This window comes from Rousettus aegyptiacus, unplaced genomic scaffold, assembly GCF_014176215.1.
Source record: "Rousettus aegyptiacus isolate mRouAeg1 unplaced genomic scaffold, mRouAeg1.p scaffold_m13_p_13, whole genome shotgun sequence".
In the NCBI taxonomy this organism is placed as follows: Eukaryota; Metazoa; Chordata; class Mammalia; order Chiroptera; family Pteropodidae; genus Rousettus; species Rousettus aegyptiacus.
Window position 1 is genome coordinate 36,281,264 of NW_023416288.1, and position 25,343 is coordinate 36,306,606.

Consider the following 25,343-nt stretch of genomic DNA (forward strand, 5'->3'; position numbering starts at 1 on the left):
AGGAACAGAACTCTTTTATAAGTCTACATTAGTTCTTTTCCATAACAAATGGACAGCCCTTTCAGGTGGGCGGGAGGAGGCGATTAAAACCTTGGAAGAGCAAAAGGGAAAGGGAGAGAGAGTTTTAGAGATCGTCTATTCTCTCCAGAAGTCACAGACATGTACAAACAATGAGAGTTATGAAAGAAAGACAGACCTCGCTAAGTAGTATGTCAGGGAAATCTGTGATCTCAGGCTATTAAATATTACCCAGCTCTTTCTGGCTGTCGTATTTCAAAACTATACTGACACTGTAGTGGCTGCAAGTGGTAATCTTGCCTTTGCCCAAAACACTAAGAGGAAGACAAAAACTAGGGAAGATCAGAGAGCATACTGGGTCGAGATAAGGTTATCTCATTTTTCTGTGGAAGCTTCATGAAATACTCAGTTTGACTTCTGCTGGATAATGAATTTTAGTGAAGGAAAATGGGGGAGACATGAGGAGATGTTGGGAGGGGGACAGGGCGATGGAGGAGAGTAGGGGCCAATGGTCAACATTTTCAGGTTCTGCTGGAGCCCCACCGAAAGGACCGGGCAGAGCTGTGTTAAACCTGATTGGAAAACTCTGCTTAATACATTAAAGAAACAACTTGCAGAAACATCTACCTCCCTTCCTTCCTCCCCCAAACAGTAACGAGTCCAAATTGCTAATAAAACATAAAAACTCAAAGATGTTGTGCATGGGCCATTTTTCTGAGCTGGTTATTTTTTATGTCAGTTTTCCCACAGCTGTGAGCATGCTATAACTATCAACTTACCAAATGCCCCAGTTTAAATGAAACTTAAAAGCATGTATTTAGAAACTTTACAAAGAAGGTAGGAGGAAAAAACAGACAAGCAAGCTCTATCTTTTTTTTTTTTTTGGTAAGAAAGAGAAATTTGGGGAGGATGTGGTGGTGGGGGAAATGGCGTGAACCAATGTTTCAACAAATAGTGGTTGAGATAACAGATAGATTTATTCCTTTCACTGCAAAGCTGTTATTCAAAGATTGTGTTCAGCCTAAATGAAAAGCAAGACTGAAGTATCTGGTAGACTCTCTCGGATGTTACGGTGGGCGTGATCTAACTTCTGAGGTTAACATATCCAAATAAAATCAAGGCAAATCTAAAATACAAAGATGCACAAAGAGCGTTTCTTACACTTTAAACATATACAAAATTCCATATAAATGCCATTCTACCCATGATGAATCAGATGGTCTAAACTGTCTAAGGAAACCTACTTTTTACTTTTTTTTTTCATTTCCGTCTCTCTCAAAAAAAGGAAAAAAAACCAGTAAGCTTATTGGGAAATGTGTGAATGTTGTTACATGGGGGCATTGCCAAAACTTTAGGTAATAAACAAGAAACGCATGTCGCGAAGATGAAACTTTCGTGTTACACTCAGAATTAGAAATTGAGCTCCATCACTCTGGCTCAGCGGCATCATTTAAGCTACAAAACACCTTCGGGATATTTCATGTTCTGTGCCCACCCCTTATAAATGTATATGACTCAATATCCCCAATGAGTAATATGGCTGGTGGCCATACCACCTTCAGCTAAGTTCTCATAAGCTGCGCAGGGCTGGGCTAAGTGGGAGACCTCTGGAGGTGTCGGCGATGATTCACTGGGTAGTTCCCTGCCTTGAGTCAGTCCCAAATCACTTTCTTTTCCTGGTGTTAACGGGTCCTTTATATATGCAGGTGCAGCTTTTTTTGAGAATCAGTCCAAAACCTATTTGCTTTAAAAAAAAAAAAAAAGATTTAAAAATTTTTTAAATGAAAGTCAGAGTGAGGGCAGACCAGTGAAAGGGAAGAGAGAAAGGAAAGGAGAAGCAGAGACCGGAGAGAAGTGATCGATCGATAGCAGGCTAAACCCCATTTCAAGAAACCGCGATGCCCCGCATTACGTGACTGCACTGGGGCTTGGCTGTCACAAATTTTGCTTGGATCGGGTCATCGGCGACAAGATTTGGGAATCAGCTTTTGACGTGGAGAGTGAAGTAAGAATTGGTGCTCTTGGGGTCCTATAGAAAGTTCTGACTTGCCCCAGAATGACCCACTCTAAACAAAGCCAGAAGATTTACACGGCACCATCGGAAAGTTCTCGGATGCACGCTGTCACTAAGTGCCGTCACTAAGTGGACTCGTTCGATCCCAGAGTAAGCACTGCGATGCCAGTCTCAGGCATCAAGGATACCAGTCCCTAGTGTGTGTTCTTCTGAACACTCACCCCGCCGTTCTAGTTGTTTGTAGCTGCCACCAAGTTTCGTTTTTAGCAATGATAATGCTACTATGTCCCTCTCTAGAAGCTTCAGTTTCGAGAGTGTTTAAATTATTAAAGATATAGAATTATTTGAGGTTTTTGGAGTAAAAATCACTTTTTCATATGCAAGAGGAGCTGTGGACATACTTCCTTTCTTCCATGAAATGTGTGTAGGCTGCTTCTATTCGTATTAAACCAAGGATATGAATAAATCTGCCTAAATATTTTCTTTGGGATTGGAATCATTTTCTAAGTAAATCCCGTTGGATGATATTAAAAAAATAAAGAGAAGAAAAAAGATGAAACAGTTAAAAAAATCCTTCTCAGTGTTACATAAGAGAAAAATTTGTTCTGTTTATTTGTAAACTTGCAAAATATTTAAGTTTGGAAATAAAATAAACATTTTTTCCATACAATTATTTTTGAAGTCACATCCAGCCTGCCTCTCTAAAATGACAAAGCCAGGAAACAAAAACAAATATTTCTTCAATGAACTCGAAGTTAGTCCACATTTATATTTTTATCTGAGGGATGTGTTAGATTTATTTTAAAAAACAAAACAAAACTACAAGTGGTAAATGTTCAGTTCTTATTAGTAGGTTTTTCTAAACTTTTGCTTTGCCTTTAAAGAGAAAAACAGTTACTGTGTATAAGATAATTAAAGGTTTAGAAACTGCACGTCTGCCTTCTAAAGTCACTGTTAATCATACGCCTTCTTGCATAATTTCCCAAGCTTTGAGTATTACATAGTCATATACAAAAATCAGACTTTTTCATAAAATACTCTCTTAGTCAGCTTATACCACATTTTTAAAATTTTATTATGTTTTTCACATTTTAATCTCTATTAAACTCTACTTATTTCAGAATTCATTGTGAGGATCTGTAAAGAAAATTCACGAAATTTCCCCTCCTAGGTCTAATGGATGATCTCACTTTATACTATTCAGTTTTTATTAAATTTCTTTGCTAAAATATATATAAGAAAACTAATAAAAAGTATATCGCATCTTTTCATTTGTAGAAAAAAATCAATGTTTTGCATTCCAATAAGAGGGGTCACGTTATACGTTCCTTTCCATTATCTGGTTTTTGAAAACATCTCTTGAGGTCAAACTTTATTGTTTAATAATCATATCTATTATATATCCGTAAGTATACAAAATTCTATTGTAATTATGGAAATATAAATGTGTAATTATAAAAGTATAAAACAGTTGCTATAGTCAGTGGCATATCTATGGTTTTCCCTAAAGTGTGCCTACTAAAGAAAAAATTATTACAATCCTCACGATAGTACAGAAAGAAGGACAAAATACAAAAAATCAAAACAAAAAATTTTGCAAAGAGTTAGCTTTTCATCTAAGCAGGGTTTGGGTGAAAACAGGCTTATTCCGGTTAAAGTAATGGAATGTTACAGGTAGGAAATAACCTGCTCTTTTTATATTATTTTAATGATAGGATTTCAATCTATATTGGAATTGAATTATATTGTTATGTCTCAGCATTATAAGGCATTGGGTTTTACCAGTGGGTGGGAGTATGAACTTTCTTCTCAGATCCGCTGTAATGCCTGCATCCTGAGACTCCTGTTCCCTCCCCTTTCGGGTTGGGGCTTTCTTGCTCACTGACCCTCAGCGGCCCAGACCTCACCCTTCCACCCGCCTTGCTCTGATGTTTGTTTGATGGTACCCTTCCCCGTGCAAAGCATGAGAAATGCACCAATACAGACATTCTTAGGCAAGAAAGGACACATCTGACTTGAGAGTCTAGGAATGCTTTCTTAAGTAGAAAGCACTTGACTTGAGCCTTAAAGAAAGAATAGCCTGGAAGAGATTACAAGGAGAAGGAATAGCATGAACGAAGTTGTAAATGTAAGAAAGATTAGGATATATTGAGAGAAAGCAAACATGTCCAAGTTGGCTCTAGCCAAACCTCACAGGATACATGTTGGTGAATAGAGGCAGGTAATTCTAAAAACACAGGATGCAGCCAAATAACTGAAGAACATTTGCTGTAGTTAGATATCGAGAGCTTGTTTTTGAGCAAGGGAATAAAACTATGAAAGCCCCAATATGGAGGTATCCTGGAAAAAAGAGGAAATTACTGAAAAACCTGATGAGGGCTGTCATTAATAGTATTACACCAAGGTCAGCCTCTTAGTTTTGAGAAATTTGCCAGGGTGAAATAAGGTGTGAACCTCAGGGGAAGCTCAGGGAGGGGTGTATGGGAAGGCTCTGTTCTATCTGTTCTCTCTGTGCGACTCCTCTGAAAACCAGCAGTTAGTTCAAAATGAAAAGAAACGACAACAAAGCCCCACTAAGGGGCTTCATCTCCGGTGTGGGACCTTCACCTCAGGGGCATTTGGGGACGGTTCGGCTGTGGCTCCAAGCCAAGCTTCTAGAACAGAAGTAAAGCATTTGTTGTTTTGCTGTAAGCTCTGGTCGTCTGTTTCCTGTGTCAAGAATCGTTGTTTCTGTAATTTCACCTGCTCCTAGGGTCCTCTGCTTCCTGTGCTGGCATAAGGATGTTCCTCTTAGCCGAAAGCTCGGGACTACTGGAGACCCAGGCATCGGGCGCAGCATGGGGTCCAGCTCCCTGAGGCTTCTTTCTTGCTTCCTGTGCCAGGTCTCCTGCCATCCCCTTCCCTCATATCATTCTGCACATTCTCTATGGTATATGATAGAAAGTAAGACATTCTCAAGGACAACTGGCACATCATTTGGAAGATGCTTATTCGAGTTTGCTGCCTTTTATTAGGGAATTTAAGTGTATCGCTCCATCAACCATGTACCTGAGCTTGGGATTCTAGGGGCTACTGTTTCTGTCAATAGAAGTACTTTCTATAGTCGCTAAGGCAGATTAAGAGAAGCTGACGGTTTATTCCAAAGCAATATAAAATTGTTTCATCCATGAATACTTGCATACAAAGAGTAGTGCTTGAGGATATGTATAGCTTATGTGAGGTAATTGTCCAAAATCTGTTTTTAATTTGCATATCTCCCATCTGAAAAGCCTGAGAGTACAGATCAATATACGTCAAAACAACAGAAATCTACTAGTATACAGTGTGTACATTTTTATACAGTGTATGTGTATTTCCACCAGTCTATAGCAGCCTGCTTTGTTGATGAAGTTGTAATTACGTTTCCTACAACAATCTATTATCCAAAAGTATATACTAGATTGCTTGAGTTAGTTAGTGACATTTATTGCGAAATGAATTCAGACGCTTCCTATTTAGAAATATGTTTCCTGCTCTCCATGATCTCCTCTCAAAAACAGAGGTTCTCTTAAAATTTGCTTTCACATAAGCATAATTTGGATACTCTGGGCTAGTCTTAGAGGTTGCTAGCTTCAACTGGAAGAGAGTGATCCTCATTTTTTGAATTCTGGGTAGCTCAGTTGCCAATCAACATGCGAGGCTTCAAAGCAGACAGGGAAGCCAAGAAAGAAGAATTGAGCCTTTTCGTTTGTCTTTGTTTTGCTTGACAGCAGCCCCAGAGAAAAGGCAACAAGGTGTGGTAGATTAGAATATGAATGCAACAGCCAGCTGCCAGGGTTTGCAACAGGACTCTGCTGAGTGCCAGCTGTGTGACCTTGGGCAAGTTACTTAACCTCTCTGAACTTGTTTTCTCATCTGTAAAAGAAGGATAAGAATTGCAGCCAGATTTGCTTTTAGAATTTAGCAAACTATTTCAGATTAGCTCTTAGCACATTGCTTAGCATTTAGGAAGAAATTACGAATTAGCTTTTATTTTTATAATAATTATTATAACACTTTCTATTCTTTACTACCTCAGAAGTTCAACCATGTACCTCATACCACTGGCTGTACACTTAAAAAGAGGTTGAAATGGTAAACTTTATGTTATATATATTTTACTACAATAAAACAAGGAAACATAATGAATGGGGAAAAATGAGTTTCAACCATCCAGCCAACCAAGTACAGAAATCACTTTCCAGAATAAAACACCACACGTCCAGGAGACTAGACAAACAGAAAAATTATATTAGGGAAAAAACACTAAACTAAGTTGCGAAAAGACCTGGAATCCATCTAGTTAATAACCCTGTGCCCTTGACCAAGTCCTTACACCTTTCTGACCTCAGCTTCTCCTTGGAAAAAGCTCAGGGGGGATTAAATGAGGTCGGAGACTGCTCTGTATCACATACAACTTGGCATTATTGGGGCCACCGTCTCAGCTTTTTAGCCACTTCTAAGAACAGATCCAGGATGTTATGGAGAACTGCTCATAATGCATTTATTTGTTACCAAAATATCAGCGCATTTAATGATGTACTATGAAATATGTCCTGACAGATTCTGATCGATAGAGACTGGCTGACTGGCTCAGTTAAGGGGAAGTGCCCTGGGCCCAGCCGTTGTTCACTGGTCCGTTTCCTTTGCCCCTTGGCTGCCATCTTGTTTAGGGCATAGCTCCCACTGCCAAGAGCCCAGAGCCAAGAAGGAATTTGGGAAAATCACTGAATGACACTCTCCCTCTCTGGAGTGTAATAGGGAGAACTCTGAAGCAGGCGCAAGGGGGTCTTGGGTGATTTTAAGCACAAGACAACTTTTCGGTCCGTCAGCTTTCTTACCTACATAATCAGGAAATTTGGACTTTTAAATCTTCATGGTCTGCCACTGTATGGGGTCACATTAACAAAGTCCTTTGAAATTTTAAGATAATCTTCTGCTTGTTACCCCATATTTAAAATAGCCACTGTAGCGCTTGTCTTCATGGATTATCTTGGCTCCCTGTATCCCAACGCCTATCCCCCCACCTTTTCTCTATAGCCACTTCTAAGTCAGTCAGTATGAGCCTTCAGGGGAATGACAAATTTATTTAGACCCAACACCGCTACTGCATAGGAAAATTTGGATTTACTTAAAACAATATAAGGATCTTCATAAAACATCCACAATTGAGCCTTCGAATTTGAAAACGTATTAATTGTTTTCTGAAATTGGGGGTGGTGAATTTCTAAAGTCCCTCCATTTTTTTTTTTTTTAATCCAGGGCCTCCCAGGACTAATATAATAGATAGCATCACACATTCCAAAGGGACCTTCCCGTTTTACAGGCTGTCCCAGGAGACCTGTTTTCTTTGGAAAACACCTGCCGGAAAGCGAGCAGCCCACACCCCCAGACCACCCTGGGACCGTCACAAAGTAGGAAATGTCTTAGTGCCATTAAAATCACATATGTCAGTAAGGCTCGTTGTTTAAAAACACGATTTAGGATTTCGTGTTTCAATTTTGCTCCCTAGGCTTTGAGACAAGTAAAGGTCTCTCCATCTAATGCCCATGGATAATTTCAATTTTATTATTTCTGCGGAATGTCTGAAATGGTCATGAATAAAGTAGACATCCTTCTTGACAGGAAGTTTATCTCTTGCTAATAAAAACTAAGTATTTTTCGGGAAGTTAGAACCATGTTTTAATTCCCCTGTGAACAGCGGTTGTAAAAGGGAAAGGTGGCCAGGCAGAGGGTTTCTCAAGCTTTGGCACCAGGTAGAAGTTTTTAAAATCTCCTTATCTTTCGTTGCTTGCGAATAAAATCCTCAAATTTTTTTTGGCATTACAGTAATTTTTTTCTGAATATTACAATCACGAAGGGTGGCGTGTCTGCAGGAGCCTGGCGGGGTAAAGGAGTATCTGTTCTCTCTGCATTGCCTTATCATCTCTTCCTGGGCAGAACACAGCCACAGGAATGACCGAATAAGTGATTTTTTAACAAATTCGTGCTTCTCTGTCATCTGAAGTGACTGCTGTGCTGGCATTGACCTCCGGGACTCTCACCTGCCTGCCTCCTTCCCGGGGATTTTTTTCCCCCGCCTCCTTAGTTAGCTCACCCTCCTCTGCCCTCTTCTTCCTGTAGGAGTGCCCTGCATGACTCACTCCTGAGACTTCCCCAGTCTGTGGCTTTAAAGACAGCCAGTCAAAACTGATTCCCTATGGATGCCTTCAACTCTGACCACCCCACTGAGCTCAGATGTTCCCGGCCCCCTGCCTTCCTGATTTCCCCATCCGCATGTCACTAGGCATCTCAGTGTTAACTTGTCCAAAGCGAAATTATTGACCCTCGCCAAGTCATCTGCACTGTCTTCTTCGTCACAGTTAATAGCTACAGCACTTACCCACTCGGTCTGGTCGAAAATGCGTAGCCCTGTTCAGTTCCTCCTCTTCTCTGCTCCTGCAGCCAACCCGGACAGCATTGCTGGCTTGACCTCAGCCTCTTCTGGCCCGGCTCCCCTCTCACCCACGTTTCCTGCCTAGTGCAAGCCCCGTCATCCCTCTTCCAGACCATTGCAAAATCTCAAACTCGAATTCTTACTCTCTGACAATCCCTTTTCCATGCAGCAGTTAATGCGCTTTCTTCATAATGACAATCAGATTATGTCAGTCCCTTCTCTAGATTTTCCAATGGCTTCTCACAGCTTTAATGTAAAATAGAAACTCTCTGTTATGGCCGGCAAGGCCCCTCGCTCCTTCTCCAGGTTGTCTCTTTCCTCTCCTTTCTTCCATGGCTTTCTTTCCAGGCTGGGAACACACTAAGTCCTTTCCTGCCCCAGGGGGTTTGTCCAGGTCGTTCCCTCCGCACACCTCAGTCTCCATATCCGCACTTCCGCCTCTGCAGCCTTATTCAGTTCTCAGGTAAAATGTCTTCTCTGCGGAGAGAACTTCCCTGGACGCCTTATCTAAAAGACTTCACCTCACCCAACATCCCATCTCATTGCTGTGTTTTACTTTCTTTGAAGCAGTTATACTATCGATGAGTATTTATTTGCTCGTTTACTTGTTTATCAGCTCTTTCCACCTGCTAGAATGCTGGCTTCTTGAAGTCTGAGACCTTGTTCGTTTTGTTTTCTCTGAAACCCATAACCAAAGATTCAGCAGCATCCTTCTGCCAAACCACTTTCCTCCCAGCTTCTGTCCTGGTATCTCTAGGACCACCAAAAGATCTTATAACTGTGCATTTCCTTGAGTTCTCAGCCTATACAATGGAGCAAATGTGCCTTTATCAGCTAAAATCTTTTGTGAGGTGACTCAAAACCAGTTAAGAACAAAAGGGCATCAGGAAATGTAGAGAGAGATATATTGAAAAGGGAGACGTAAGAAAAACAAAATTTTGCTGAGCTTTGGCTAGGCCAGGAGATATCACGTAACAACAAACGGCTTTTGTTAAAATAACAGAAACTTTGACAAATTAAAATGAGCTGCCCCAGACTGAGTTATGGGGCATTCTACACTCGAAAACATCTAACCTTGCAAAATCATGCCGCCTTATGCAACCGTATATCGTGGGTACTGTTCAGTTGGGATAAGATGCTCATGCACACACACACACAGACCACACCATGGCATCTCAGATTTGAGAGAGGGAGGACTCTGGTCTTGCTGACGAGCAGCCAACGAGAAGGACATTTTTTCACCCAATGGAAAAGACAACGTGCTGGCAATTATAGGTTATTTATTTCTGAAAGTATCCAGAACTTTAAAGAGATCCTATAGTACCCCAAAATTCATTCAAAGACATTAATGGATATTGATCAATATCTCTTCCTTCTCCGAGTCTTGGAGGCTTTTCTCTTCTTCGGACACAAAGCTCCTCTGAATAAATGAATGTAAAAAGCCTCGACTTGTGTCAGAATGAAAGGAGTGTGATGGCCTCTGGGTAGAAGGGTAGCAAGTGACCAAAGCCATGCTTAGGAGGCACCTTCGCTTCTGTCACATCCATCTTCATTTCCACGTTCCCCGCCCTTCCTCTCTCAGAACGAACGTTGCTACCTCCCGCTGCAGCATCGTCTCCCAGACATTCGGCCCCTACCAAAGCTTTTCCTTTCGTCCGCCCCCTGGGCTTGCACGTGGTGTCTGTTTTAGTAGCTGTGCCGGTGGTACCGAGACAGCATTAATATGACAGAGAGCTGGTCAAACAGAAATTATACAAGGACTGTCATTGTAATTCAGACACTTAATTCCCGCTCAGCAGTAGGCGCAGCCCTCGGTGACTCACAGGTCCTGATCCTCGTCTCCCTTCATCGGTCACTCCTGTTTTCGGGTCCGTGGAGGGGACTGCCGCTTCTCTCCTCTCGAGGGCTCACGGCACTTTACGATGTTCAAATTAAGACTTCTGAAGAAGTTTTATAACATCCTTTGGAGAAAATGGTGCGTGAAGAACTCTGGAGAAAGGGATCCCGTGTAGAATTCTGTAGCGTTCCGTGGTATGCAGAACCAAGACCACTGATGGACGTCCAGCCGAAGCTCTAGAAGATAACCACGTCATGCCAAAGCTGTGGTGGGCTGGGACCGTGCAACAGACTCTTTAGTGACCACTAATATTTCTTCTTTGTCACATGAAGGGACTGGGAATATTGCAAAGTAAACATCTGCGAGCATTGATAGTAAACAGAGGCAAGAAGTGCCTCGCTAAACCAGCCACTGGTCAGGAAACCCTAATCTTATCTGGGCTCCTGGAGTCCTCAGTTCCAGAGACTGTTTAGATGGCGTTCTGTTCCTCTGATCACGCATGTGTTACTTCCATCCATTGTAGAATCCTGTTTTGGAAAAGCCGCTTTAGCTGATTTTTAAGGGGGTGATAATTTTAGCGCAGAAGACTACACATTTTACCTTAAAAAATAAGAAGTGAAAGAAAGTCACAGCTCCGACAGAGCCTGAACAGCAGGGGAAATGCGCACATATTTATCTTTCTTCTCTTTTTCTTATTTCATTTATTTGTTGCTCACATTTCCGTGACCACAGGATGACCAGCTAGAATTCAGTCTTTCTTGAAGCGTGGTCTGTGGGTTTTCGCATCAAAATCTCTAGGTAGTTTTGCTTAGAAATACATATACTTAGGCTCCATCTTGACAGCTACAATGTGTGTGATAGTACCTGGAAATTTGCATTTTAATCTGTTCTCCAGAGATTTTCGGATACACCAAATCTGAGAAACACCAAGCTACAAAACACCATGGGTCTGCTGGTTAGCACGCCAGGCCAGGGGTCAGCGCTCAAGACGTTGAGATTCATCAGTATGCGCCTGCTTTTCTTTACCTGTGAAAGACCAGAGCTCGAAGTTGACTACAAAAAGAACATGTTTTGTGGGAGATTTTTTTTTTAGGATTTTAGTCTGGGGGTCCATGAGGGTTCGCAGCTTCTTATTCTCAAGGGGGATTGTTGCTCAAAGCGTGTTCCTCCTCCAGTTTAAAAGCACGCTTCCCAGTTCGCGTGGGTGCTAAACGAAAGGGGATTTAGACACTCGGATGGGCCCAGATGGTGCTCGACTCCCATTTCTCCTAGCGTCGGAGGAATTCCAAAGTCTACGAAGAATGAGAATTCTAAGATTTTTCACTTCCAAACCTACGGACCCTTTGGACATCATAGTATCTATATTCCCTCTTGTAGAATGGACGGGGTAAGACTACGTTATCCATAAATGCTACGGTACTGTACTTCTAGAAAGACAGAAATGTAGGCCGCATGAAAGTGACGCCGTGATCGTTTCCTTAATGCGCAGAGCTGACTTTCAGCGCGAGGCAGGATGAACTGCGCCTTTGTCTCTGGGACTCTGGTGCAAGCACAGATGCCACAGGCATGTGCAGGCCTGAGAGGGACAGGAGAATGAGAAGTGCGTTTGGAAACCAAAATGTTATGTCAGCAGTTTTCTCTTTCATTTATTCTCTCTTATCAAAACCCACTTTAAAAAAAAAAAAAAAAAACTCAGGGGCTCCATTAATAAAAACAGAGATCATTTTATTTGGAAGGCCTGAGAGCTTCATGTTTGGGGTTAAAAAAAAAAAAAAAATTCCTCTCATCCTTTCCAGGCCAGAGTGTTGGAGGGTTCATTCCCTCTGCAGATGCCTCTGGATAAGTCAGGGCTGGTGACCTTCGCTGCTCAGAGCAAAGGGAGGTCCGTTTTAAACACACACAGAACCGACAGCTGGACTATCTGTGAAAAGAAAAGAAAAAAAAGCGCAAATATAATTCTTGAGTGTAAACCTTCATTTTCCTTTCTAATGCCCTCAAAACCTCTTCAAATTCATTTTACTTTTGCAGTTTTTTGTTGTTGTTGTTGTTGTTGTTGTTGTTGTTTTTAATTTAAAAATGTTTAACAATGAAAACAGCCAGTAGAGTAGATTTTCAGGGCTACTATCTAAGCCGCTAAGTGAGTTCTTTCAGAAAGCCTTTCTGTGCAACTGCAAAGTATTTAGGGGCAAATATTCAGAAAAGAAAAGAAAAAAGACACTCCAGTGGTTTGAATTTATAAGATGTAAAGAGATACAAATCCGGATATGAATTCTCAGCAAACGATGGTCAGGTTCCGGCACGCACACGTTTTTCTGCATGTGAAATGGGGAGAACCCTCCAGAAAGGAGCCTTGGAACCCCACTGCAGAAACCAGCAGCCCAAGGGCACGAGGAGAGCCAGAGGGATGAGCTTGGCCCCTGAGAGGATTTCAGGCTGTGATGGGGAGGTGACGAAGGCCAGGTGAGTGGTGTAAGGCAAGTGGCATCGGCTTATCACCTGCGAGAGGCGACTTACACTTCTTATCCTTTGATATTTATTATGCCACAAAAAGGGTCCGTTCTTCTCTGCCTCTACTCCAGCCTTCCTCCTTTGGAAAATCTCTGATTAGAATCATGAAGCTCCCAAGACCCACGTGGCCCACCCTGACGGCCAGGGCCCAGAACACTGCTTGCTTCTGGACACCCAGATTAACCCAGGTAACCAGAACAGCTGGGCTGTGGAAGGCATTAGTGCACTGATACAAAATAGTGAGGCGACGTGGTCACATCCTTGACTTTGGCATGAGACAACTTTTAGTTCACGTCTCAGCTGTGCTGGGGCACTTAGACAGTTATCTAAATCTCCCAAGTCCCCTGGGTGTACTGCAAGTGCCTATTTCATAGCGTTACTGAAAAAGCTGAAAGAGTTAATATATGTGGGACATTTAACACGATGCACAGCACCGAAGACGTGCTTAATAAATGTTGGCTAATGGTGACATCTATTGGCACATATATACACACATTCGCATGTATATTTATATACATGGAAACATACATGCATATATGTCAATAACACATGTGATAGCTACAGAATATGGAAAAATATCAATTTTTGCAAATTCTAACAGAGAGAATTTTAACAGAGAGAGCTCTTGATGTTTCACACAAGCAATTAATATGGGGTGGGGAGGGAGGGGGACAGAATGGCAAGCTAAAGGACATAACATTGAGGAGAAGGAAAGACTGATGAAAGTGACACTTTCAAGGAAAAGTCCAGTCCATTGCAGGCATCACTCGGTCTCTCCCCCACCCCCCACCCCCGCCTGAGCATCTCCCGAAATCTTTTTACTGGCCCTGCCAGAGCTCATGCGTATACAGGTGGTAGTTAGTCTTCAGCATCCAGTCCAGGGCCTGGACTGGAGGAGGCAAATGGGGTACCCACAGCTCAACATCTAAGGAGGCGCTCACTCTCAGGTTTGCATAATTGCCACCCTGCACTTGCATGCACCCCGAGAATGAGCACCTTCTTAAATTTTGCACCTTTAGCACCCCATTTGTTTCACCCTAGTCCAACGCAGTAACCACACTTCGTCTAAAGGGACAAGGGGAATTTGTTAGATTCCCTCTCTTAACCACGGATATCCACAGGGCCTGCAGGAGAGGCCCGTTTCTCTCGCTTCCTGTTCAGCTACTGTGCCACGTCCTGGCTACGTGGAACACCAGAATGTGAATTCAATACAGTCCAGCAACACCCTTAGGCTCCGATCCTGTATCTACATCTACCTACAAATGTTTGGACCTCCCGTCCTCCACCATTTCTTTGCTGTGCTCTTCCTGTCATTTCGACCCTGAGGGGAAGGGACGCTGCTTAGAACTGACACCAGCATTGCTGTGGGGATGAGTAAGTCCTGCTGGCAGTCTTCCTTTCCCTACGGCGCCTCAGCAACCATGTGACAAGCACCTCAACCAATAGGAGCACACCAGTTCCGCTCACCTCAAGTTTCAAGTTTCAATTCCTCTGGATGCTTTAAGTAGGAAACTGAAGGAAATAGTCTAGGACCAGCGGCTCTGATAACTTCGGGGTGCTCATCCTCGCATCGCTGCCATTTGGATCTGAGAAAAGGGGAAAGAGGCTCTTCGAGGAGAAATGGGATAGTGCAGGGGTGATCAAGGCCGACCAGTAGAGTTCCTAGAATTTTCTTATTATTCTAGCTTTTCTAGGTGCTCCAGATCTCAAGTAAGCCACAGAAAAAGGTGCAAATAAGAATGCAAAAGGGAAAAGGGACTTTCAGGAGGGAAAATAATTCAGGGAAGACTGAGCAACCTGTGCTGCCCGACTCCAGGATCAGCCGCATTTCTTGAGGACCAACTGCATGAATCAGGCACTTGCTGGGAGGCAGGGATGCTGAGATGGATAAGCCGAGTTTCTGCCCTGAAGAAGCTAATGACTTCTGAGGAAGACAGGCATGGAAAGAGGTGCTTCCATACAGGGCTTATTACAGGGGGAGAATCCGGTCTCGATGCCATGGGAGCCCAGAGAACTGGAAACTCCTACCCCGGCTGGTAGTCCAGCAAGGCATTAATGCCTAGGCTGAGGAGTGTATTCATTCGTCCACTCATTCATTTCTTCAACCAACATCAAGAGTCTGCCTTACAGACATTGTGATAAGTTTGAGTGATACAACGACATACACATTTTAAAGATGGAGAAGCTAGAAAAAAAAAATCTGTAACAGACAGAATCGATGAGGATATTTTAGGGCTGATCCTGGGGCTCTCATAGCTCCCAGTGCCTACCCCTAAGGCTCTCTAATGCTTCCATCATTGGCAATTCATTCCTTTGTCTGAGTCACATTCGACATTGCCACTTCAGAATGTTATGAATAGGTTCGACACGGGAAAGGCCGCAGGTTCCCTGAGGGTACTTGACGCAGGAATTGCAGTACGAAGTAGAAGTAACCAAGAGCTGACCCCTCCTTTGCCTACTCCCTAGGGGTGCTTGCTGGGAGCTGGTTTTTTAGCAGGCTTGACCATGTAAAATAAACCAGCTAATCCCACACCGTTCGGGGTTTGTGCTGCACAGGTTCACCGGACGGCCCCTCGGCCTCCGTCCACTGTGGAAATACGGGACACCCAAGTTGAAGGGGAGGCTGAATGGCACCACGTGGGTGTGCGGTGGTCTGTGACCGGAAGGCTCGCTGGAAGCAATTTGCAGAGGAGGCCTCAGAAAGCCACCTGGCTGGTTATCGTAAATTAAAAAAGGAAGAGATGCCACTTTTTTCTGAATAATTTTTAATACTAGGTTTATGGCCGGGTACATGTGATAGTCATTACAGCTTATTTAACTCTGAAATTATCTGGCCCCTCAAACTTCCCCGGGATTGCGGGAATCACGGGTTAAATTTTAAAAACAACATCTGAAAGAAGACGATATGCTTTTCCTCCGGGAGAATAAATTCAAACCCAAAAGGAAAAAAAAAAAAAAAAAAAAGAATCAGCTCTCTCTAGGAAGGATGGTTATCATTTCTTATATTTGCTGTGCGCTTCCATAATGCATTTGAGCTCAGAAATTCACCCAGGCACACAAGGTTTAGTCCTGCGGGCCTTTTCTAGTGGGTCGTTTTGGAGATGGTCCAAACGCGTTCTGAACTCTGAGCTCAAATCTCAGAGGTCTCCACTTCTTTGGAGCCGAACATTTCATCAGGAGCTGGGAGTATATGAGTGAGTTACATGGAACAGCTGCACGGGACCCACCACCCTCTCCCCAAGGAGGACGCGTCCTGAAGGAGGGTGTCGTAAGCATTCCTGAGCGAGACAGCTAATCCGGAGGCCTAGCCCGCTGGCTGGGGGCTACTTCTAAAAAGGCTCCTAGTGGAATTACAGCATCTCACAACTCCTATCTGCAAGGCCCCCTTCCTCAGAAGAGCAGTCAGGACATGGAGGGGGTGGTTGGGGAGAGGCCACGAGAGAGCCAAATGGGTGAAAAAGGAAGCTCTGGAGTGGGAAAGGAACTTCCTTTTGGGAACAGGATATTCTCCATCATTCGCTGCTCACAGGAAGGAAGATGGGAAAGCAGGGTTTCTTTTCCAGTGGGGAGAAACCCAGCAGCCGCTGAAAAGGCCGGATTTGGAATGGTGGGGGTGTTACTTAGATTCGGACGTCAAGTGCGAAGGTAAATACCCAGACCCCTTTGAGCTCTGAAATGGATTCCAACTCAAGCCAGCAGTCCCAAGAGGTTTTATTCGAATGTCAGCGTATCCTGGCACTTTTTATTTATTTATTTATTTGGTGAACGGCATCATCACCAGGTACAGGGTCCTTGGAGTCTGGCTGGGTTCGAGAAGCCCCAAACCTGTTGGCAACAACACTCCCTGATCACAGGCAACTCACCACCTTGGAACCTCTCTTCCCCTACCTCCTCTTAGCAGGAGCAAAGACGTTGGTGTCTCTCATGAGAGGCTTGTGCCTGGCACCAGTCAAAGCTGGCATTTCTTTTGTTGCTTTCGAAGGAAGGCACGGGAAAGATACAGCTTTGCGTAAACTTTACCTGCAGCACAGGGTCCCTTTTACCTACTTCATGAAAGGAAAAAAAAAAAAAAAAAAAACACGGGCCCACTGCTAGCAGTTTGGCCCAACTGCTATTAGCACGTGGTCTAAGGAAAATCCCAGAGAGAGAACTTTCCCATCAAGGTTACAGGACCACGTCAATTTGGCAGACGCCACCACATGTCCATTTTGATATGCCTACAATCATAACGTAAAGAAAACACTTAGATATGAAAAGCAAAGCGAGCCACGGAGAGCGGAGAAGGGAAAGCGAAGGTCCTTAGCTTTATATTTATTAACCAGCGCGGTCCATGGCTCTTATGAAAAGGAGAAAGCAGTTTATATACAATCTCGTCGACCTGCCTCGAAGTGGAAAGGCTCGCAGGAGCTCATGAAGGTTTTGTTTTATTTATTCCCTGCATCAGAAGAAAAAAATCGATAGCTGCTTGGCGAGTCAGACGTAAGTGAGTTATACAGCCCACTGACACGGCGGCCCGACTTTATAGCAAGCACATTTGCCGCTGTCAGGCCACGGGCTTTAGTGGCGCCAGCTGTAATTACGGCTGATCACCTCTAATTCAGAGCTGCCTGCCTTGATAAAGGTGTCACTGGAGCAAGTGGAGCATCTGCGCCAATTGGAGATGTCACGCTCCAGGGCCAAGTGCTGGAGAAAGCTCCCCCCTACCCCACCCCCGCCTCTCCCCGCCAGGGTCAAGGAGTCTGTTGGGCAAACCTTGCTTTTTAACTCTTCACCTTGAGTGTCCATATTCCTTGAAGCTGTGATTGACATTCCTAGGGACTCAGATGAACCGCCCTGTCCCTTAGCAAGCAGATACCTTTCATAAGCCAAGGGATTTCTCTGAAAGCAGCATTTACAAGTCGGATGGAAAGAGACTCACGTTTGTATCACCTACTTGATTCACTGGTCACAAAAGCAATGAGAGGCAGTAGATTGAGGCAAACAAGCTATGTTTGTTTGTTTGTTTGTTTGTTTTTAAACAAATAAATTACGACCCCATGCCTTTCTTCTGCTTTTGTGGTATTTAAAAAAAAAAAATCTAGTGAACTTCCTATTTTGTTTTAAACTTTTTTTTTTTTAAATTCTTTTCGAAGGAGGCATGACGGGTGAGGGGAAGAGAAAAGGCAGGGAAGCTCGAGTGAAAACTAACAAAGCAGCCAGGTGTCCGGACTGTTCTAGGTAAAGGCCTGAGCAGGACAGGTGTGAAGTGTGGGGTCGAATTCCACAGTTAAAAAGGGCTTCGCTGTCCTTTGTGAAGGATAAGGTGCGACTCCCCCCTCCCCAACACCTCCCCGCCCCCAGGCTGTTTTTCCTCACCCTGTAATTAAAAAAGAGACACACATACTGTTTGCTCTGCCTGTGTCCTTCGAACGGCAGAGGGGCACAGCCGGAGCGCTCCCCCAGCTCAGCTAGCGCAGGAATGGGTCGCGGGTCTCGTGTGGAGGGGAATACGCGGTAAGTCCCCATCTGTGGACAGCTCGTCTGAGAGTGGGGTGCTAATCTCAGGAAGACAAACTTTGCGCTTGGCAACGAGGGTCCACTTCCCTGCACGGAAAAGAATGACTAATATTGGCCATTGGAGAAGTAACTGATTTCCCCAGTTCTTGGTGGCTCCAGACGCAGGCGCAGGTTTGGCCCAGATGTCGTGGGTTTGCCCTCGCTGACAGGGGAGGGGGGGGGTCAGATGTGAGAAGTCTCCGAGGGCCTGGTGGTTGGCATTCAGCAACCGAAAATCCCCGCCCAGCTCCAGGAGAAAAACGGCCCCGGGCCTCGGAGACCGTGTCCCCCGGTCCTGAGCATCAGCGGGGGCTGCTACCCTGTCTTGGTCATTCATTCGTGCTGGGTCCTTCCGACCCGTTCTGTGTCACCCATCTCGACATGTGTTGCCTTTGCCATTTCCGTTTCTTCAAACACACGGGCACTTTTTTTTTTTTTTAATCAGCATTTTAAAAAAATCCCCCCCCCTTCGGAGCGCGCGGACCCCCTGCCAGCAGACCGGCCGGTGCGTCTCGAGTCCGAGGCAGCTGCTGGGCCATCCCCAGCCGGCACTGTTTCCCTCTCTGTTTATACGTTTCTAAGGGCAATTGCACCGCGAAAGCTCTCCGAGCCTGGAACTCGGCCTGGGGCTGTTTTGGTTACATTAAAGTTTTTGCTTCAGTTCTGCCAGATTTAAATGGTGACTTCACCAGCACTGAGCTAAAAAGAAGGGGGAGGAGGGCGAGTCCCGGAGAAGCAGCGAGCGAGCGGCGCAGGGAGAGAGCCGAGCGGGCGCGAGAGAAGGGCCAGCGCATTACATCATCGCTTGGCCTGGGATCAAGTGGGAAGGATATGACTCACTCAGGCTAGTTAAGCTTTGGCTCAAATTCTACACACACTCATTCCAGAGCTCTCATGTTCTGCACCTCAGGAGGGAATTCAGCCTCAGTGATGTCCATGAGGTTCGTTGTTAATTTTATTTGCTTTTTTCCTGATTTTATACATTTTTTTTTTTGCCCTGACCACCTTCCTTTCTTGAGTCTTCCTCCTCTTCCTCCTCTTATTTCTCTTCTCCTTCTGCCCTTTCTGCCCGTCTTTGTTTCTGCTCTTCCTCCTTCTCCTGTTTCCCCCAGCCCCTCCAACTCCCCTTCTTGTCCCGAAGAGGCATTTCTTTTCACTTTGATAAGAGTGTTTGCTCTAGTATACCGCGCGACCCGAAGGAGTTGAACCGAAGCCGGGTCGGGCAAAATAAATAAATAAATAAAAAGGGACAAAAAAAGAAAGAAAGAAAAAAGAAAAAAAAAAAAAGAGCCGAGCCAGGCAGAGAGCGACAGGAGCAGAGAGGCCACAAATCAAAAGCGAAGCGAGAAAGAGCAAACTCGGGCGAAGTTTCTTCGCTGCGGCGCGGGTTCTAATCGGAGGAGACAGGGAGAGAGTTAAACGCAGGAACCAATCGCTTGAACGGTGATGTAATGCAAGAACCTCAGGGTAGTTAGTAATGTGAGAGCAAGGGGGTCAGGGTTGCAAAGCATTTACCTGCTCTCAAGGGGTTTTCAGTTTATTATCAATTGCAGTGACTGTAACTGGCTTCAGACTGCAATCTCTAATTATTCGCAGACGCCCCTTTTTTATCTTTTATTATTAAAAGTAAAACTATATTATGATACTTTAAAAAAAAAACCCGCGGTATTATCACAGCTGTGTATTATTTTCCACCAGGATTCTCTCTCTCTTTTTCTTAAATGGCTCAAAACGTTGTCTTTTCGTAGGAGGTCACGGTGATGTGACGGTGGGAGGTGGGGGTGGCTTTTTGAGTGTAACTGGCGAAGTGCAAATGCCTGGAAAACTATTTGGTGGGTTGTGCTGAGCGGGAAGAATTGTGCTGCTGCATTTTATTCAGAATTTACTGTAGGTTTTTTAAGTAAGTGATATACGAGGTCAGAGGTAACTAGTGTCTCACCTACCCTTTGTGCTAACGTTCACAGTGATTGTGCAATTGGCTTGAGAATTTTAACTTTCTATTGTTCCACGTGACACTCGACTTAATCCGGTGCTATCTTTAACACTTTTATGTTCATGAATTAATTTTAAAATGATCAGCCGCCGTTGCGGGAGGGCTGAAGAAAACTTGATTTGTCTAGAAACGGCTAGTTAAAATGTTTGCAAGTAAGGAAATACACAAAATAAATGGAAAAGGGGCAAGATGGTGTTCTCGATGCTTTAAGGATCAAGTATACCCAGACGAGAGACTTCTACATTTTGTAAATTATTACCACATTTCTGCGTGTTTCATAAAATATATTTGGTGCTGCAATGCACTGCTTGGGCTGCGTGCTTTCTGAAACCATCCGTCATCATTATTAGATAGTTGTAAACTGAAGCTCTCTGCACGTAGGAGCCACGCACTGAGAGGGCCACCCCTGAGGCGGGGCTACTCCCAAACTTCTGGGGCTCCTTGAATCTTGATCATCATACAACTGGATACATACTAAAGCATGGGGCAAATACCAGCAAGGTGTTTATGTTTACTTATTTAATGAATGTTTGGTATATAATTAATCATGACTTTTTGTGGATCTTCTCCCCTCTCTCTTTTTTGGGGTAGAGATGGAAGTGGGTACTTAAAGGTAATTTCGAGGAAGAAACAGCACTGTGTGGTGGAGGTCAAGAGGCCTGAGTTTCAGCCCTGATGACCTTGAGCAAGTCACTGAAACCATCTGGGATTCATTTTAAAATGAGGGAGCAGACAAGTGGGCTGTAAGCCCCTCCTCCACACATGGGGCCAATCTGAGATGACCTCTGGAGTCCTTTTCAGCTGAGAGTTCTGTGTCTGTGTCCCTGGTCTATAGAGGTATTGCTAAAAGGTATCTGGCACGGCTTTTCAGAGAAAAGTGTGTTTGAAATCAAGACGAATTAGTGTCTTAAAAGAATGAATGGGGAGGGTGAGGAAGAACATGTCTTTCTCCACTTCGGAGGTTGGTTTGGTTTTACTTATTGGCATGAAGATTTCTCTTGTGGAAAAATTCTTAGTTTTCAAGTGCTACCTGCAAGAAGTCTTCAGTGAGAGATAATCACCTAGGTAAGTCTGTCAAAAGAGTGGCGGAATAGAGAAGTGTCCATTTTATTGACCTACCCTGTAAACTTTGCTAAAAGATGCTGCAGGTCCCTCAAAGGCAGGAGACATTTACACTTCATTTGCTCATACGATGCAGAACTGCATTTGGAATGAATTTCCCCCCCCCCCCAGAAGATTACATGCCTCCTTGATATGTTGCTGTAATTTTATATAAACTTAACTTTTTAGATGAGATTGAAGGCAACATTTTTAAGCCTTCGAAGAACATGAAAGGCAAAACTGATATGTGCTGGTTAGAAAGATAATTTTCCCAAATAATGTCCACATTCGGCCAAATTCCAAGTAGCCTTACTGTAAAGTATGTATTATGGACCCAGCTTAATTATGCATAAGGAAGGACCATAACTGTGCCTGTCTGGGGTTGGGGCTGGGGAGAGTTAGCCAGTGCCGAGACGAAATCAGTGGTGAAGGTTATTAGTCATAGGGCAAAGTTCAGTGAGTGCCAAGTGTGTGTGTTTGGGACTCTTGAGGAATAAAGAGGGCATGATATCTTTTTTTAGAACATGACAATTTATGTTGACTTGGCTCTGACGTGTTCACCCAAGATCAGAAATGTCCTGCTTGTGACTGAAAGAGAGGCAAGGCCAGGAGCGTGAGCCCGGCTGTGGTCCTAGGCTGACTTCTGTTACCTCCCCTTGTCTCCATGGTAACCCATAGGGGTGAGAATCATTAGCTCTGCTATTTGGTGATTGTTTTGTTTTGCTTGGAGGTTTTTTATATTATTATTGTCTTTAAATTAAATTTTCAATTGAGATAAGTGTAAACTCATACGCAGTTATAAGAAATAATACGAGAGAGCCTGTGTACCCTTTACCGAGTTTCCCTTGATGGTAACAACTCACAACCTTGCAGTGCAATATCAGAACCAGAAACTGCTCTGATAAACCCTGCCAATCTTATCTCTTATTCAGCTTTCCCCAGTTTTACTTGTATTTACATGTGTGTGTGTGGTTTTTGCCATAGTTCACATAAGTTCGAACCCCTTAAATTCAGTCTCCACTAGGTCTAGCTTGCCATCAAACTTTCCGCCACCATGAATGTCAGGGGCCTGATGTCTGTGCTTGTCCGTGGGAAATCTTGATGACATTGTCCAAGGTTTATGTTCCTTTGAGGCCTGAGCGGCAGCTTTGCTCTCCATGGGGGTCCCTGGGGCCATGCCTCACGTGTTAGTGTGTAAAGGAGGAGTCAAAGCTTGATGGCACAACGAAGAGGCACAATCCAGTCCCTCTGTATGTGAGGGACAGAGCAGAGGAATGTCAGCTACCCATGCCTAAGCTTCCCCATAAACCAGTGCTGAAGTCAGCATTCTTCCTCCCGCCCTCATGTTTTTTCCCCTCACGGATGCATCTATGGCATGAACGAAGGAGACGACACCAGGAAGGCAGGCATCTGTTGATCAGATAAGCTGTGCAGGATCTCCAGAAAAGAGCATCATGGCTTTTGGGGTCAGAAGGCCTGGGTTTGAATCACTCTTCCACTTAATAGTTGTGTGACTTTGGCGACCCGCTTAACCTCTCTGGGCCATAGTTTGTATCTTCTTTGTAAAATAAAACACAGAGGTATGTTTTAAGGCCCCTGGCACACAGCGAGATCGCAGGAATAAGTCTTAGCTGCTGCCATCATGAGGATGGGCACAAGCTCTTCCGGGCGGACGTCTCTGCTGCACGTGACTGATTTCAGACTCTAACGGGGCATCTTGTTCCCAGCATCACTCAGGCGCCTTCCTTCTCCTAAGCTTTCTTCTTATTGAGAAAATCAAGCAGGTCTGCTATCATGTCAGGTACTAGAAACAGAAGTGAAAACACCGTTCTGATTAAAGTGAGGTGAGAACTAGTATGGATAAAACGTGCCAAATTCCCAGAGACCTGAGCAAAGGGAGAGACGCAAACAATGAGGGTTGGAAAAAAGACACTTGTGTCCCCATTTATGCCCAGCTGTGGCTCTGTGAATGGGGAAATGGAGATGAGCGAATTCAGTCTTTAGAGCTGGATTCCATTCCTGGCTTGACTAAGAAAGGTTTGTATTTGCAATGGCGTGCGTGCGTAACGCGTATCTTTAGTTGGGCGAGGCTACCTTTTAAGCTTGCTGCCTCCTCTCACGTATATTTTCTGGTGGTAAAAATGGTGTTTCAGAGGTTGAAGAGACGGGATTTTCCAAGGTGGCAAGTGGAATCGTGTTATGATGGTGGAGCTGGTGGGAGCATATAACAATGATGGGCCCCGAGACTCACATCAAATGTTTCATTCTGGGGTCTCGGGGTCAGTGCTGGAAATGGGCGCTAGGCTGCTTCGAGCTGCGTGGTAAAAACGTTGTCTCAGATTTTACTTCGTACGCATTGGTCGGGAGGCCAGATGAAGGGGCAAAAATGTGCACGGACTTGAGGATGAGCACTGTCATGTGCCTGACAGTAAGTCGGGCAGGCAAACCTGGAAACGCGGTTCAAAAGAAATAATATGAAAAGAAGCAGGGGATGAAACATAGGCTTCTTCTTTCTGCTCTCCTTCTTGTTGGTTTTCATGGGCCTCTGACTTTCGAAGGGGATTCCTTCTGCGTTGAACTGCAGATGGATGGCTGTGCAAGGACCCGAGGGAGGGGTCACAGTGCCCAGATGTGGGGAACAGCCGAGAGGAAGAAGGAAAATGGGCAGCACTGATAAACGTGAGCCAGGCCAATAAAAACGCCGTGGTCCACATTTCAGTTTGCGATTTTTCACCAGACCTCGCTCGTCTGCTGGGAACGCATGCCGTTAAGGCTTGGCGCTTTCCAGGGTGCGGCATTTCATGAGTTTTGGTTGCAACGACGGCAGTCTCTCGACTCCTTACATCCTTGACAACTGACATGGACTGGTCTTAGCCCTCCAAAGTCCACCATGTAGTAGATATCCACTTTATCACAAGCCCATACATCTTTTTCTTCCTGTACCCGCCGTGGCGGGAGAGCTTCTTTAATGATTGATGAAGCGCCACGGCACCCAGGGAGAAAGAATCGATAGTTTGCAATCACGGCGGAGAGTATGACAGGAGCTACACGATGGCCAAGCCTCCTCCAGCCAGCAGCAGTCTTCCTTTGCTACCCATGATACCAAAATTCGAATTCCGCCTTAGAATTTTATCCTTTGCTGTTCTGGAAAGACAGAAATAGAACTGGATGTGTCCAAAAAAGCAAAGCCTGTGGGGGAGGGGGGCGCAATCATGAGGTTTCAAATGAACGCCAAGGTATCTATTAATGCATAGACTCCATCACTTACCTTAATGGAAAATGGAAAATGGAGCCCGGGCCGCGTTGCATAAGCTGGTTGCCTACCGTGAGTTGCTGTGTTTTAAAAGACTATGAACTTTTTTTTTTTCCTTTTAAATAAAAGACCTTTAAAGGATGGAAGTCACGTCGAGCTGGACGCCGACATGGCAGAGAGGCCAACCGAGCCTCGTGTAGCTTTGAGGGCCTGGTTACCCATTTGGCTCTGTCCCTCTGCCCCCAGAAGGGCCCGTATCAGTGCTAAAGTCAGGCCTACAAAGCAAACGCCTTTACCAAGGTGGAGCCCGTTTATTTGAAATCATTGTGGCCCATGTCACTGGGCCCTATAAATGATTCTGGAGTCGGACACATCCGTGTTCAAACTCCGGCTCTGCCACTTGCCAGCTGTGTGACTTTGTTGACAATCTGTTTCTTAGCCTCAGTTATTCATTTATGGAATGGAATCCATGAGATCGTAACTAGAAAGTCATTTAATCATGGGACGAGTTGACTTTTTGGGAAAATTTTGGACGCCAACAATGTAGAATAAACACCGTCATTTAGCAGTCCCTTCCCAGGAGGGCAAACCGAGTCACAGAACGCAGGCGAGACTGAGGAAAAGGAGAGG

At 44.5% G+C, this 25,343-nt stretch overlaps 1 protein-coding gene across 6 annotated transcripts in view; it reads left to right on the forward strand.

Moving 5' to 3' along the window:
• Positions 1 to 25,343, forward strand: part of CREB5 (cAMP responsive element binding protein 5) — a 379,991-nt gene that overhangs the window by 234,292 nt on the left and 120,356 nt on the right. The window contains exon 1 of one of the 6 annotated variants that reach the window (XM_036230428.1): positions 19,112 to 19,307. The exons of the other annotated variants lie outside the window; for them this stretch is intronic. Coding sequence (XP_036086321.1) covers positions 19,261 to 19,307 — 47 coding nt within the window. The 5' untranslated portion in view covers positions 19,112 to 19,260. Of the gene's footprint in view, positions 1 to 19,111; positions 19,308 to 25,343 lie in introns of those variants that run through there. 6 annotated transcript variants of the gene reach the window in all.